Raw genomic sequence first — 16,343 nt, 5'->3', positions numbered from 1 at the left:
ATTTTTTGTTTTTTAGTTGAGTTTTACTTTTTTTTTTTTTTTTTTTTAGTGCTTATGACCAAACCCAGGGCTTCCAGGTTGCTAGGCAATGTTTTACCACTGAGCTAAATCCCCAACCCCATGATAGCTTTTGTAATCTCATATTTCCTTGACAAAATTGTGAGACATACAGGAGTTGAGCAAAGGTAGCAACTGATAGGAGAGGATCAGTTGCAAGCCCTTAATAGATAATACATATTTTACTCATGGCTGTATTTATGAATATTATACTCATTCTGCAGATGAAGAAGGAGTAGCTGAGAGAATTTACATTACTTTCCCATGATATATGGCAAATACCTGACAGATTTGGAATTATATACAAAAACGTAAGGTACACTATTAGAGCTTGATACCTGTTCCACAATAATCTAATTCAGGACGCTTTTCACTTCTCCTTCCTGTTCCAAACTATGTTTTCCTATAATTTTACCTTCCACTGCCCTTACTCTTCTCTTGCTGTAGGTCTGTCTGTGTGAACAACAGACTTTGCATGACACCCTAATATGTTATAGAAATATATGTATAGTTTTTCCCCTCAAGAACTTGGAGAGGACCTAGTCTAAGAGAATGTAATGTTACACAGAGGTAAACTTAAATTGTGGTCCAGTCAGGAAGCTGTAGGAGACAATAGAATCGGATTGGGTTTGGAGGCGCTGATTTCCTTGTTTGTTGTTTTTACACATCCCATCTTGGATTTCAGGGTTAGCAAGCTGATTCCAAGGTAGGTGCAGTGAAGGGTTTTAATTAGCCTATTAAGCTCTCCTAATGTCTTGTAAGCTCATTCAAGTGAAAATGGCAGATATATCAGTTCCACCCTGGACCCTGCCACAAGGAGCATTGTGTTTCCAGCCTGCTATTTATAGTTCTCACAGTGGGAATCAGCTGATTCAACAGCACACAGCTTTTTGTGTTTTGTCTAAAATGGAATGACAAATTCCCACAGACTCTGTCCCTAAAATTGGCCTTTGCAACTCTCAAAATTCATAGCCCCTGTCTGAAAACATAAGCTCAAACTGTACAGAAATTACTTGTTATCATTTTTACTCTTCCTAAAGTGGTCAAACTTTTAGTTGGCTGACAGTAAATAACTGTGCCTGGCATAGAGGGCCTGTTTGTCTTTGTTTTTGTTTGGTTCTTTATTGGTCTTGTTTGTTTTGGTTATTGTTTTGTTTTGAGGGAGAAGTCAAGGATACCTCCTCTTGAAGGAAATCTGTGACATGCTGAGCCCCAGTAGAAAAGCTGGCTGGAGTAGGTACAGGGGCTCTTCACTAAAGGAGGAAGGCAATGATATGTTGGTGGACTTGGTGATAAGAGAGTGGACAAACCATAGTTCTTTTTGTGAAGTAAGGGGGTGCAATCATCAATGGAGAGAAAGTGGAAAGGGAGTATCAAAAGTTTGAGGAGCAACGCAAAAAGTGAAGTGATTGTTGGAGGAAGTCTCACAGCACTGCCTGGCACATGGGTGCTTATTTGAATGAGGGCAGTCAGCGCGTCTGTTCTTCTAGCAAAATCTGAGTGCTTGGCTGAGGCAAGAAAAATCTGGGGAGTTGAGTTTTCACTTACAGAGGGAATCTATTCAGTGAATACAGTGAAGGAGCTGAAGGAAGGGTTTTCTACAAAGAAGGTTAACTGACAATGGAAGGGGTTGAGAACAGGAGACTTTGTTTTATAAGTAAAAGGTTATAGTTTCAGTTCCTGGTGGTCTCAGAGTGGCAGATAAGCCAGCTTGGAGACTACGGAGAGCAGGTCAGGCTGGTGCGAGAGTAGGCGTTAGTAATGACTGGTGAAGAACTGAGAGGAGGGAAACAGTGGAGAGGAGTAGGTGAAGGAATTGTTGGAAGTAAGCGAAGGAACTGAGGGCCCAGGGTTTTGGATGGAGCATCCCTGTAGATTCAAATTCACCTAGAGTGATTAAAAAAAGAACAAGTGAGGAGAGGGAGCTCATTGTTAGCTTCCTGCAAATGATGTGTTCAAAACAAATGGTGAATGTTTAAATTTTAAAGATTCTATTACAGGAAAGAGACATTACTGTAAATCAGCCTCAGAATACTCACCCTTATTTGTCCTCTTTTGTGTCTTTACATAGTGCGATTAAAGAAAAAAAGGAAACGGTGAGTGCTGCTGCTCAGGGCCATCCAACAGAATGGCAGGCTTATAAGACTCTTACAGCGGGGCTGGGGATTTAGCTCAGCGGCAAAGCACCTGGCTGGCAAGCGCAAAGTCGTGAGTTCGGTTCCCGGTACCGGAGAAAAAAAAAAAAAAAAAAAAAAAAAAGACTCTTACAGCGAGTCCTCACACACCTCTTTCACCGGATCTGGCACCATGTAGCTTGGCTCCTCCCTAACGTCAAAATGACAAGGAAAGGCCAATGTTTTCAGCAATCAGGACTCTGAGGCAGCCATGACAGCACAACTAAAGACAGCAATGAAAGAAGATTCCCAGAATCACGACAGGAAGTGACAAGAACAGTGGGATATATGTGCTGAAGGCAAGGGGTGTGCTCTGAGGGGGATTAATGGTCATGTGTCTTTTACTGCAATAATCTTTGTAAAACGTAAACATCCACTGTATATTTCAATTACACTTGATATCTAGTCTATAAAAAACTTTTATATATTAAAATAATACTCTGTCAGTGAAGGCTAAGTATTGCACTTTTGCTACTCCTCTTCATTATAGATAAGCTGTTAGGAGCTTTACATTTTAAAATCAGATTGGCATTTTTGGATTTGGACAGTGCCTGATTTCTGAACATGACTGCACAGCAGAATGCCTGAGAGAACTGTTTGGTTTTGGACAGACGTCTGGTTCTGTCCATAGACAGTTTAATATTTAAGACGGGGCTAAGCCAGAGGACGCTCATTGTTCCAAGTTTTCCAGGTAATTCTGAATTTCATTGATGCTTTCTAACCACTAAATTGAACCATATACCAGCCTTGAATGGAAAAATCATTTTAGAACAAGTTATTTCATGTTTAGATTTAGTTAGACAAACTGAATTGATACTAGAGGAAGGAAATGGAGATAAAATTCAAAACTAGGAAATCTCAACTTGTTCTAGCAGTAGTTTTAATATAGCACGCTGCATTTCTTTTCATTTTTCTTCTTCTCAAACACGAATAAACAATTTTACAATACTTCAGTTCACACCACAGTGACAGTAATCTTTTCCGTAGTTACCTGGATTACGTTCTGGAGAAGCCGTGTAGTTGTCAATCTAAGCTTATGTTATTTGTTTTACATCTTTCAAATTCACTTGTTGTGTTACATTTGATTGGATTTTCCTCATATTTTTTCTCTAAATTTGTAAAGAACTTGTCCCCTTACCACTTTATGCCTCTATGGCATAGTTTCTAAGGAAGCTTTCTCTCTTCTCTAACCCCAAAGGACTGTGCTTCATTTATTTTTATGTTACCTACGTACAATGACTTACTATCATGGTTTGTGTCGAGATGTCCCCCAAAGCCTCATGCAGTCATGGGTGGGGGGGAGCTTCTAGAGTTTTTGATTGATCCATGGCCTAGTGCTGGGATTATGAGTGTGAGTGCTACACCCACCCTGGGGCAGGGAGCCTGCATACAGTATAAGGGAGAGAAAGAGGCTTGTTCACCACTCCCCCCTTTTTGCTCTTGCTATGTTTGCTGTTTTCTACCACTATGAATTGTTGCCCTCTGCCATTGCCACCCTGCTACCTTGGAGCCAGCCAAGTATGAACTGAAACCTCTACAAACTGTGAACTAAATAAACCTTTCCTCCCTTAATTTTGGGCATTGGGTATTTTGTCTCAGCAGCAAGAAAAAAGTAACCAAGACACTTACCAAGGTAGATAAACATTTGCTGAATGAGTGAACAAAAGTTTTGAAGTAAGAAGTAGTACAATAAACTATCCCTTCTCTGATCACTGTGTTACTAAATTTAAAGGTAGTTCTGGGAAGTTTAGTGGTCACATGCTGTGTAAATTCAAAAAATTTGAAAAATAATGTTCAGGGACTTAAAGTAAACTCATAAAGCATCAAATCAACAACAATTCATTTCTCCCAGCAAGTCCTCATAAGTTTAGGCCAAGAAATCTTGCTATTGATGATGCCACACTCAACTCTTTCCTTTAATTCTCACTGGATGCAAAACTGAAAGAGGTAGAAAGGGCCTAATACTCAGTTAATCTCTAGTTTAAGGCAGCAGAGGTTTGACTGTGTGCAAAGCACTCTGGCCCATACTGTTACAATCTGCCTTTTTGAGTGATCTAGCATCACTCTGGGTGTCGTTTAGTGACCACCAAATGCTATGAATCTAAGTGATAGAATACGATATTAACCAAGATGCCATCCCTAATATCAAGGAATTTGAGAACATAGGTGTGATAAGAAAAAGTAAACACACATGCGATACCAGTCGTGATAGAAGACATACACCATGTAGTGAGAACATGTAGCAGGGTCATTTGATGTGATGTTGGAAAGTCACAGACATCTCCCTGCAGAAGGCAGCATCTGAACTATGAGGTCAAGGATGAATCTGCGCAGTCGATTGCAATAGTGCAAGGGGGTGGCTGAGGCCAGCAAACGGCAGCTATAGAGGTGAGGAGTGAGGGGATGCAGGGAACGTTTGGAGGACCCCATGCACATCTGTGTGCTGGAGCCCAGACCCACATTATGATAGGGATTTTCTGCCACATGTGTGCGTGTAGACTTGACAATTTCTGAAGACTGGAGTTTGTGTAAGTGTTCGGGGTGGAACCTCCAATATCGTGATAGTACTTTGTCACAGAAACCTGAAATTAAAAGTCCCCTTATAATACTCTTTTTAGCAAATTGTAGCATGCACCAGGAAAAACTTGCCACAGATACAGAACAGTAGTCTGTGGATCTAGATTTAATTTTAATGATGTAACAAACTTGATGAAAAGGTTTTCAGAACCTACAAAGTAATCCATGTCACCTAGGTGTTAGATGCAGCGTGCACTTAGTTCTGTTTGTAGCCAAGCAAATGTAACCCAATATTATCAAAAAAAGAGGATACCGACAGCCTTATCTGCCCGAAGTTAAGGTCACTTTTTATTCTAGCAGCATAAAAGCCACTTGACAAGGCTGTAAATGTGTTCCCAAAACCTGTTTCAGAAGTTCTTCCCTAATGGCTTCTGTGAAACTCAGCTGAAGGGCTTTAATGGTACATTAAAGAAGGGCAGTGAAAATCTGGGAGCGGGAAGTGAGGGCTGTTACACACTGCGGCACTGCTCTCTGACAAGGAGAACTACTTATGGTAGTGCTCATTTCATGAGAACTTCGAATCTCTGTTTACTAACAAACTACTCCCTTCATTGGAGGACAGTGGTTTTGCTCTCCTCTATGGACTGTTTGTTTGCTTGTTTGTTTGTTTATGTACTGGAGATGGAACCCAAGGTCTTTGCACCAACCTCTATACCTATGCCTGTTTTTATGTTTGTGTTTTCATACAGGGTCTCACTAAGTTACCCAGGCAGTACTCTTAAATTCTCACCCTTCTGCCTCAGCCTCCAAAGTGCTAGGAATATAGGAATTTTTACTTTTATTTTATTATTTTTTCATTTTTAAAAACTGGTGTTATTTACAGGATATAATAAGATGTCTTGATAGGTGTGTACATGGTGAAATGAATACTGTCAAAAACATACCCAGCTTGACACATGATTACCTTGTTTCTCTTTATGGTGAGAGCACCTGAAATCTACCCTTTTAGCAAATTTCCGGTGTATAACATTATTAACTATGGTCCTTGGGCTGTACACCAGTACCTGCATGTTAGTCCCTTTACTGCAGGGATAATTATGAAGTGACTGGAGGCATTAAGCCATCATCCTAAAAGAATGCCAAATTTCTACAGGTTTTAAATATAATCACAATATAGACCACATTTCGGCATTTTATAGTCTTGAAAATTTGGCCGGGCATGGTGGCGCACGCCTGTATTCCCAGCACTCGGGAGGCACAGGCAGGAGGATCATTGTGAGTTCGAGACCAGCCTGGGCTACAAAGTGAGCTCAAGGCCAGCCTGAACTGCATAGCGAGACCTGTCTCAAAAAGACAAAAAAAAAAAAAAAGAAAATTTATAGGATCTATGTAACTTTGGGATTACACAGGAAAATGCAAATTAATATTGTCAATGCTACTTTATGGCAATTTAGATGACTCATATAATCTTATGGACCACTATTTACATGCTTAGATATAATGTGTTTCAGCAAATAATCAGAGTTTTGGAACAGAGAGACGCATGTCTTCCATTTACTAACTCCATGACCTTGGGAAGAATCTCAGTCTTCTGATCCGCAAGTTGGGAATAAACTGTCTCATAGGCTCACTGTGAGAAGTGAGATTGTGAGAAGAGCTAGTACATTGTTTAGACACTAATTAATGCTCTTGAGAATTTTAGCCTTTATCCTTTAGCTGTGTGTGTGTTTTTTTTTTTTTATTATGGACAACTTTCTCTTTTTTTTTATTCCTCCAGGGATATGAAGCCTGACAATATTTTACTTGATGAACATGGTGAGTAAATGATTTGTTTGCAGTTAACTACATGACATGAATGTAGAACAAGCTACTGTCTCCATCAAAGTATTACACATGAAAAAAGTTGATTAGTTGAGTTGTATGTATAAACTCTATCTTAATGGTAGGAGGAACTATATGGGGAAACTTCATACTTATAGCAGTTGCATAGGACAAAAATACACTCTTAAACAGCACTGAATGTATATGATGAGAAGGTCATTCTCTACCTAATTTTCTTCCACTAGCACTTCTCTTTAAAAAAACCATCAGAGTGGTTTGATAGTTTGCCTTAATATCTTATATTACATAATCCCTTCTTTTGCCCCATAAAGACAGAGCAGGTCTTAATATTACAGTATTAGGTAGATAATAGTATCCACCAAAGTAGTGATGTTATTTTGTTATTGCATTTACTTTTATACTTTTCTTCTTATGAAGGCAAACTGCTTTTATATTCACAGAAGAGATATCAAATCTTCTGTTAAAAATTTTAGCTAAATCATTGACTTTAAAGAAAAATATGCAGTAAATAAAAGTAGTCTGTGTGGTGCCTTGATATAAAATCGATACACAGATAATGGCAATAATCATGAAGTGGTAAAGGAATGCCTTAGGTTTAAGAAACCCTGATCAGATATCCTCCGGAGCAAGCCTGTTCTCAAATGATTAAATACACATAGTCCCTCCTGGTAGCTAGCTTCGGTGTGCAGATTGATTCACAGGGGCTGCATCAGGTAGCATCCACTGCCTGCACGTTACAAATGTTACAGTGACGCCAAGATCCTTGTCCTGTATTCAGAGAGCTGCTCGGTGAGAATTCTACATCTGCCCCTTTCCTTAATCGTTCCATTTTTACAATGAAGATTGCAAATGTGAGTGAAACTCCAAGTCCCAACCATTGCTTATCATTTATTTACCTCCCTGAATTTTAAACCTGACCTGTCAGTCCCTGCCTGTGCTGAGGGCTGAGAAACACTTTCGTGTATGACCTCTAATCTCAAAGCTCAGGGTCATTCTTTATTTATGGACTGTCTAAAAAGATTTCTTCCACTTTCTTCTAATGACTTATTTCTTCCTTACCTGTACTGCTTCTGACATTTGCGCACAGATTTCTGAATCTCAGGAATGTAAGCAGTGGTGAGACTTACTGTGAAGGTGACTTTCACGAAAACACCAGCTATTCCTGTCTTAAGTAGAAGGCAGGATTCTCTCCTGCTCAGCTTTAAATAAACTCTATGAAGCTTTAAACTTGTGGAGAAGTGGCCTGCAGAAGCCAACTAAGAAGAAAAAGTGCTTATTTTGCAACTAAGGAGAGAAGTGTTCTGTGCCTAGGGCAGAACTTTCTGACAGTACATGGTTGCTCAAGAAGAAGCAGGTTGGTGTTTAGTCCTCACCTGACCTCTTGGCCAGCTGCCTCTGGCCATGGCACCTGTTGCTCATGTGTACAGACCCTGAGTAGAGCCATATAGACCATGTCAAGCTAAACCTTTTCAATATTTATCTTCCATTTCAAAAACAGTGTTTTAGTCCCGGGTCTGAGACATGTTTCATCTTTCCTCTACCATGAGGGCATCGTATTCTCCTTCACCCAGCTCCTTTCTCATTATTTCTTGGCAACTAGCTGATTGTAGATGAGGAAAAGCGTGAAGAAGTTGATGACTCTTCAGATGGAACTACACTTAGACACTACCCTGAAAGTGAAACCCTGAGTAGTAGTGTATTTCTGGCCATGGATTCTAGAGCCATTTTAGTTTAGTTCAAAACCCAATTCACCCGTACACTAGCTCTGAAAGTTTCAGTGAGTTTTCTGAATGTTCTCTGTGTCTCAGTTTTTTCAGGGATCAAAAAGATACTTTCTTCTTAGGGTCACTGTAAGGAATGACTTACATAATAGTTATAAACTGCTTGATGCAATGTCAGCCACAAAGTAATCAGTCACTATGGTCCCCAGAGGTAGTAGCTTCTTTCTGCCCTGATGAGGGAAACTTGGACTACTTGTTTCATTGTGTCTTTGTCTAAGCTAACATGTATCTATGTCAGATAGTCTATGAAAGCTGGATCCTTACTTACGTTTCCCAAATAATTATTTCAGTTCCAGAAGAGACATACCATATGCTTGTCTACTTGTTTTTTTAAAAACCTTTTGTCTTTAATCTCTTTAACCCTGGCATCTAATAAGTTACAACAAATAACATCCTACTGAGGACTAATATATCAATATATTCCTCAAAAAATGAGCTTCAGTAGAAAATATTCAATCCAAAACCACTTAAACAAATACTGTACATGTGTGTTAGACAAAAATCCACAGTGGAATCAAAGCTTCCAACATCCATATTGCTCTGTGATTTTTACCATGTTATCTATCTGTTAAATGTGGTTATCAATACTGAAAAAGACCTAAGGAATTAAATTTAAAAATTCATATAACAGATCTACTGTATGGTTTGGTACCATGTAGGTTCATAGAGGACTAAGATTTCCTGTTTTCCTAGAAGTACCCCTTGGGAAATGCTTAGATTTCTTAAAGCAAAGATCTTGTCTCATATTTCCTCCTTGCCCCTGGTTCCCTGATGGCCATTTCTACCAAGCTAAATATTTACTCCTTATCAATCAGCCTGTTACAATTTTTTTTTGTATTTTTGAAGTAAAGATTCTAAACTTCACGGATAAGGCAAAAGTGGAATAATTTGAGAAATTCACCTTGATGGATGTTGGTGCCATACAATGAAAGAAACACTACCTGCCAGGGGAAAAACACCATCACATCTGTCTTTCACTGGCAGCATTTACACTTATTGAAGAAGCACCTCGAAGAGGGCATGGACCACCACATAAACAGCATTGTTATATATTGCAGCTCCCACCCTTCATGGTCATGCCAAATGATTCAGAGTTAAGCATGACAAAGAGGTATTAGGTATACAGTTCTTCACTGTTCAATCAGATTCAGAGCATGAACAATGCAAATTATTGAATGAGTAAGTAGTGAGATATGTGTGTTCTGGGTATTTGAAAAGGTTAGCCGCCTGGACAAAATTTTTGAAGTCTGAAATCTCCTCACGATAGTTTCAAAAAATGAGAGTCCCATGGTATGAGTCAAGTATAAAATTTTTCCCAGCCACGTCAGCATGCCACTGTGAATTTGTGATCCAGACTCTCCATGTGGTTAAATATGGCTGAACAGCATAATTTACATCATTTAGACCATCATCATCATAGTAAATTATAACCATAATTACCAGTGATGTTTCCCCAGTCAGGGTAATATGTCGATGTGTTCTTGCAGAATATGATGCATTTTCACAAATGTTACAAAGACTGTGTTCCTGGCCATGTCTGCTTGCACATCTGAGAGAAATTGATGATTTTTATGGCTTTCTATAATGACAAGTCTTACCGAAGGTACAGTTGAAATGAAACATCAAAGAAGCCATGCAAAGGGCCAGTGATGTTTCCTTGTAGGCCACCTGATAGGAAGGAAACTGGGCATTTTCTTTCCATATATGAGCTTAGGAATCAAATGTGACCTGTGGAAGTTTGTAGAGTTCCAGCCCTGTTCCTACTGGAGCAGAAGTAGCCCGTGATGATTCTGTTGATACTGCTACAGACTTGCTTTCTCCCAAGCATGTATAATTGGTGAATCTTATCCTGTTTTATGAGTGAAAAAAGGAAATTCTTCAGTATTCTCCAATGACTAGGTAGGAACTTATGGAACTCATATTTTAGAGATGTTAGGGGGCAGAGGCCAGGAGGTTGGTGACATGAGTAGAAAACTTCACTCTGCACTGCCAGACTGGGAGAATCCAGACAGCAATGTTACTTAACTCTTGATCTTTTAATAACTTCACTCTCAGTGGCCTATTCTGCTTTACTTCATATGTAGAGGGGGCTAAAGTTACTGTTTATGGCATTTTTATTCCTGCTGGGGCTGGGCTCATTTGTTTAAGAAGGGTGAACTCTCAGCCTATTTGAGAGACAATTCTAGTCTACTTCTGTTACCTGGTATATTATTTACAGTCACCCCTTCCACTTTCAAGTTCTTAGCTTGAACAATGGACTCAAAGGAGGATTTTATGTCTTATGTTCCCTTCCTGAACTAACTTTGACAATTATTTCTGTTTATAAAAGAAAAATGCCTTGGGAGGATTATGTATGAATAGGATAGAAACAAGCAAACAAAATATCGAGAGCCATTCTTTACATTGCATTCTGGAAAACAAACTCATTTTTGAAGTTACTTCTATTTATTTGGATTCTGGAAAACTAGAATTTCTGACATTGCTCAGGGACCATAAATAACCTTGCTTAAGTGAAAAACTTCCTGACGCATCTCCTCTCAGCTCATGAGGAAGTTGCTTGTGTGAGAAACACTGGCCCACAAATCAGTGCCTGCCTGTTGGAGCATATGCTGATGTGCTCTCCTTTGTGGAGCTCATATTTGAAATCCCCGCTTGCATTTTCAGTCACACTTCCCCACTGCTGGGCCATCACCCAGGCCTCTTACATGAGGATATTAGCAGGTGTAAAGAGTATATGTGTATTTTGATATGCTGCCCTTCCTGTCCTTCCAAGTGAGCACTGTGTTAAAACGTGTTTCTTATGTTGCAATCCAGCACCATTCAGTAATAGAAACTTTGTTTTATTCTTACTGAGTCATATGATCACCAGATAATATTGACATTTAATAGAGATGGTTGTTATATGAAAAATCTTTCCATAAGGTGAATGAATATTCCTTGTACATCAGAATTAGTTATAAAAAATGTTTTTAATTCAGAGTGCATCTGATATTGATTTCCCTGGATGTCTCATTTACTAGCTCAGAGCCAGGATGGTACCAGATGTTAGATGACTCATAACCAACTGTCCTGATAATATATTTTTATATTCTACAAATTTAAGTGCTCCATCTAATTCTATCAGTTCTGTAGTGCCTAAAATTCTTGGGTTTTTCTTAAATTATTCATGAAATAAACACTGCATCTAGATGAGCAATAATGTCTCCCTGCCATATCATGACAGTTACAGAATCATCTATAATATAGGTTTCTTGATATCATCTCTTGTCATAAGCAGGGGCAAAAAGCTCAGTCTGGGGGTAAGGAAGAACGGAGCTTGCCATTTTATAGCTTCCCCCTTGCAGAGTCCCAAAATGTTTCTCAAACTCAAGTAGACGGTGTTTTCTAAAAGTGTATATGTATAATATAGAAAATACTGCCTCCTTCCCCCCAGATAGTCAGATTTATTAGTCTCAACTAGTGTGTAAGAATATGCATTTTTAGCAAGCACCACAGAGAGGGTGTGTTGTGCATACTCTAAACACTTGCAAATAGGGAAGAGTTTTAAAAATTGAGGCTAGCACCATCTGACTTGTTATTGTGTTGATTAGAAAGATCCTCAAACCTAGTACAGGCACAGTGAGGAAATAGTGAGAACAGTGATGGCTGAATTCAATGACTCGGTAAAATGAGTTCAGATTTTTAATATGATCCTCTGTATCAAACCACAGAGGTTAAAAAAAGTAAAGTTAAAAACTCCCCCTCTCTGGGTCTGGGGATTTAGCTCAGCGGCAAAAGCGCCTGCCTGGCAAGCGCAAGGTTGTGAGTTCGGTTCCTGGTACCGGAGAAAAACCAACAAACAAACAAACAAACAAACAAACAAAAAAACAACTCCCCCTCAGGGCATTTAGATGAGGAAATTTTTAGTCTTGTACCTGAAAAACTTCACACTAAGATATTGGTTTTCCACTGTGGGAGATTTTACTCCACTGCCTCTCCCTGCTGGGGAAATTTGACGATGTCTGGAGATATTGCTTATTAGGAAGACTCCAGCCAGGGGTAGGAGGTGCTGTTGGAACCCAGTGGGTAAAGGCCAGGTATGCTACTACTAAATGTCTGGTAATGCACAAGGCAGCCCTCAATAGTACTGAGGTTGAGAAACTCTGTTCCAAGGGTCACTTAGGGCCTGGGTTTATAGTGCTGTGGAGAGTTCAACAAAACAGGCACTCACAAGACACCAAAAATGCAGGAATGAACAAAGCTTGATTCAAAAGCTGGTGACAGACAGTCTCCAACAAGGAGCCAGACAAGATGTCTGCCCTGATCTGGGGTCTACCTCCAGTTTAAATACCATTTTGGGTTTCTGTAGTAACCATACAACCACATTAGCGCATTTTGTGGAATTTTACAAGAATGTCACAGAATTGTCACAAAGTTTACATTTCCCAGAAGTGGCTGAACATGTGCCTGTCAGACAGACCTGAGGTGGGCATTGAGATTTAACGTTTAGCCCACTTCCCAATTTGTTCTCTCTGTTCAGTTCCTATTTTATAGCTCTGTTTTCTTTGGTGGGTTTATGACTAACCAGGAAAGGGAGTGAGGAGTGAGTTCATCTACAGTTTAAGTGAAGTTAAGTGACTTCTCTTAAAAATAAAGTTGCAGAAAAGAAAAATGTAGTCTCTTTTGCCCTATCAATGGAAGTAGCTACCCTCATTCTTCATAGGGAATTCCTATCTCCTTCTGTCAGCAGGAGACAAGACCCTCCTTTGTGAACCAGCACTCAAATTCCCCCTCACAGCACAGAAGGGAAGCCAGCAGATCCCACCAGGTTGAGAAAAGTGTGGCAGCATCTGGAGGGACAGAGGATTGGGGCCACTGTCCATGATCCTATGAAGTTCAAATTCATTGTTTAGCTTAAAGAGAACCAATCTAGAGTAGATCACGGGCTTCAAATGATTTCTCCCCATTCTTTATTAGGCATCCCAGCAGGGAAAAAAACCAAACCAAAACAAAACAAAGCAAAACAACTCTGAGCCAATAAGAAGATAATTGCTTCAAGAGTTATTCCCTTCTTTGGTCTTGTCATATAACACCCACCAAGGGGTCCTATACCAGACTTTAGATCTTAAATCCAACTCTGTTACTTCTAAGCCATGTGGACTTAACCACAATAACTCATATATAAGCTAGGGACCACTTTCTTGGATTAAAAGAGAAGCTTTATGTGACAACATTTTGAAAGCAGAGTTAATCATGCAAATGTAAAGGATACTTGAAAGATAAATATTCAATATTCTTTCAACCAAATTCAACAGGTATGTGTACTTAGCCAGGGTCCAGACATGGTGTGAAGCTAGGCCTTCTTTCAAAGTAGTGATCTCAAACTTTGTTGGGTACCAGAATCATCTGGAGCACTTGTTTAAACACTAGGACCCCAATCCAGAGCTCTGATTCAGTAAATCTGGAGGAGGTCCAAGAATGTGCATTTCTAACAAGTTCCCAGGTAGCATGGATGCACCTGGTCTGGAGAATGCAAGTAATTTTAAATCATCCTTTATTTCTACTTCTACAGGATCATAGGTAATCTTAGGGCTGAGGCTAGAAAATCTATGCAGGCTAGCAAAGAAAACTGTTTGTCTGGCTCCTCATATGAATCACCTACGAAGTTTGTTTTTAATGTAAATACCTGACTCTCCTATCCATCCTGCTGAATTGGTGTCTTGAAGGAGTAAAGCCCAGGCATGTGTAGTTTGCAGAACTACACTGGAGTTTCTAATAATGATAAATATCAATAATTGAACACTTATTGCCAAATCTTGCTTCAAGTCACTCATTGTATTACTTCATTTAATCTTCCCAATAACCTTACATTACTAAAAGACTGTTATTATCAGAGATCTTTTCAAGGTATCATAGCTTGACTTTTTCAAGGTATCATAGCTAGTTAGTGGACTGGACTGGAATCCATGTACACTAGTCTGTCCCCAGAGAACAGCTCTTAACCACAAAGTTTCCAGATCCAGCTAATTCACTCAAACCTTTTTAATCACTGCTCCAACGCTTTGATCATGAACCACACAAAGAGGGGAAAAATCCCCAAGACAATCTGCAGTGTGATGGGGAAAATCATTAAAATCATCTGTTGGTTCCTGTCAGGTGAGAATACCTTAACTTTTAGTTAGATGAGTGCCACTTTTACCATGTTAAAATATTATCACACAAGCATAAAGAAAACAGTTTTTGCACACAATAGAGCTCTGGAAGTGAAGGCAGTGAGATTAATCCTTAGCAGTGGGCTGGATGCTGTCAGGGAGCCTGCGGTGATGTTTGGTATGGGGCGTGTGGACAGTGGCTCTGAGTGAAGAACCAGGTGCTCCATCTCCAACTGCAGCCCTGTCTCCGTAAAACCACACACACGTGCAAATGATACACCAACACCACAAGATCCCCAGAAAGCTGTTGTGTCAATGGCTAATGTAACAAGCCTACTGCCTGGATTTCTTGTGCTGCCTTTTGCTCTCTTCCAGCTATAAATGGGAGGACCTGGGGCATTTTGTGGGGTGTGCTCTCCGCTGCACTTAATTCTTAGGCCCACACCATACCGCTGTGAATGTTTGAGTCCAGAGAGCCCTTAGCAATCACCTCTTCTACGCATTCTTTTTCTTGTAAAGGTGAATTTAGGTTCAATCTAGGAAAATGACTGCAAGTGTACTATGTTTCAGGGACAGAATTCAGGGCAGAGCCTGGGTCTCTTTCCCCCTGCTCCAGCGTTCTTCATTCAGCCTGTTTAAAATAAAAGCTGAGGGGCTGGGGATTTAGCTCAGTGGCACAGTGCCTGACTGGCAAGCACAAGGTCGTGAGTTCGATTCCTGGTACCAGAAAAAAAAACAAAAAAAAACAAGTCACTAAAATAAAAGCTGATATTTCCCCTTGCCTTTCCTGCGGGTTGGTTATTTTGTTGGTGATTGATGAAGATAATCTGAACTGCCAATACTAATAGAATTCCAGAAAAACCAGGAGAACAAAGACTCTTGGCTGAAAATACATGTATCTGTACTTGTGTCTGCTGATAGTAATTTGCCTGTGTTTTTTTTTTAAGATCCCCTAGGAGATGCTTGGAATTGTGATACATGGAACAGCTCTTAGCTGTGTCCTCATGATAGTCACAGGTTAAACAACTGAAAATGTGGCCACCAGACAAAATTGCCTAAGTAGAATTGTCAGAGCATAAACTCAACTACCAAAGTTTAAACTTGCAGAGGATGCACTACAAGTTTACAGTCAGAGATATATCACTGGCTATCATGTTCTGGCTGCTGGAGAGTTGCTAACTTAAGATCACACTGGCCTGGGGGGTGGAATAAGTGAGCTTTCATTGTCTTGTACCCCGTTGTGACTAGTATACAAGGACTTCCAGACTAAGTACCCAGATGCTTCCAGCCTGCAATTAGGCACATGATTGTACAACTGGGTTGAATGGGACTTACCATTCTCTGTGCCCCTTCTTTCTACACAGGGCACGTGCACATCACAGATTTCAACATCGCAGCCATGCTGCCCAAGGAGATGCGGATCACCACTGTGGCTGGCACCAAGCCTTACATGGGTATGGACTTCCTGAGTGACAACTGTGAACTAAGAGCAAAGCTTTTGTATTTCATTCCTGTGGGTGCCATTTCCTGCAGGTCAACTCTTGTAAGGATTTACAGCTTGGGAGAAAACATTCCCCTGTGATTTTGCCTGGGAGCTTCTGATTTAATGGGCTTGAGGTGAACCTCGATTTTCCCATAGCAAATAGGGGGTCCACTTTAAGCATTTTGCAAATATTCTTTTATGACCTAATTAAGACAGTCTCTGCTTCCCAACAAAAACTATTCATTAATTCAGTAAGTGTCTACTAATTTTGTGTTTGGTCATGTTTCAGATGCCAGTGACTCAGTAGAGAGCAACACATATAAGGTCTTCACCTCAGAGAACCTGCATGATAGTGGGA

At 40.0% G+C, this 16,343-nt stretch overlaps 1 protein-coding gene across 2 annotated transcripts in view; it reads left to right on the top strand.

Moving 5' to 3' along the window:
* The window catches only part of Stk32a (serine/threonine kinase 32A), a 131,029-nt gene that overhangs the window by 88,311 nt on the left and 26,375 nt on the right, over positions 1–16,343 (top strand). For both annotated transcript variants that reach the window (XM_005380662.2, XM_005380659.1), the window contains 2 exons: positions 6,526–6,563; positions 15,867–15,956. In XM_005380662.2, the coding sequence (XP_005380719.1) occupies positions 6,526–6,563; positions 15,867–15,956 (128 nt within the window). The remainder of the gene's footprint in view (positions 1–6,525; positions 6,564–15,866; positions 15,957–16,343) is intronic.

Source organism: Chinchilla lanigera, unplaced genomic scaffold, assembly GCF_000276665.1.
Source record: "Chinchilla lanigera isolate Chin_1 unplaced genomic scaffold, ChiLan1.0 scaffold00014, whole genome shotgun sequence".
Taxonomy (NCBI): Eukaryota; Metazoa; Chordata; class Mammalia; order Rodentia; family Chinchillidae; genus Chinchilla; species Chinchilla lanigera.
Note: the sequence above shows the minus strand (reverse complement) of the source record. Positions and strands in the feature narration are given on the sequence as shown.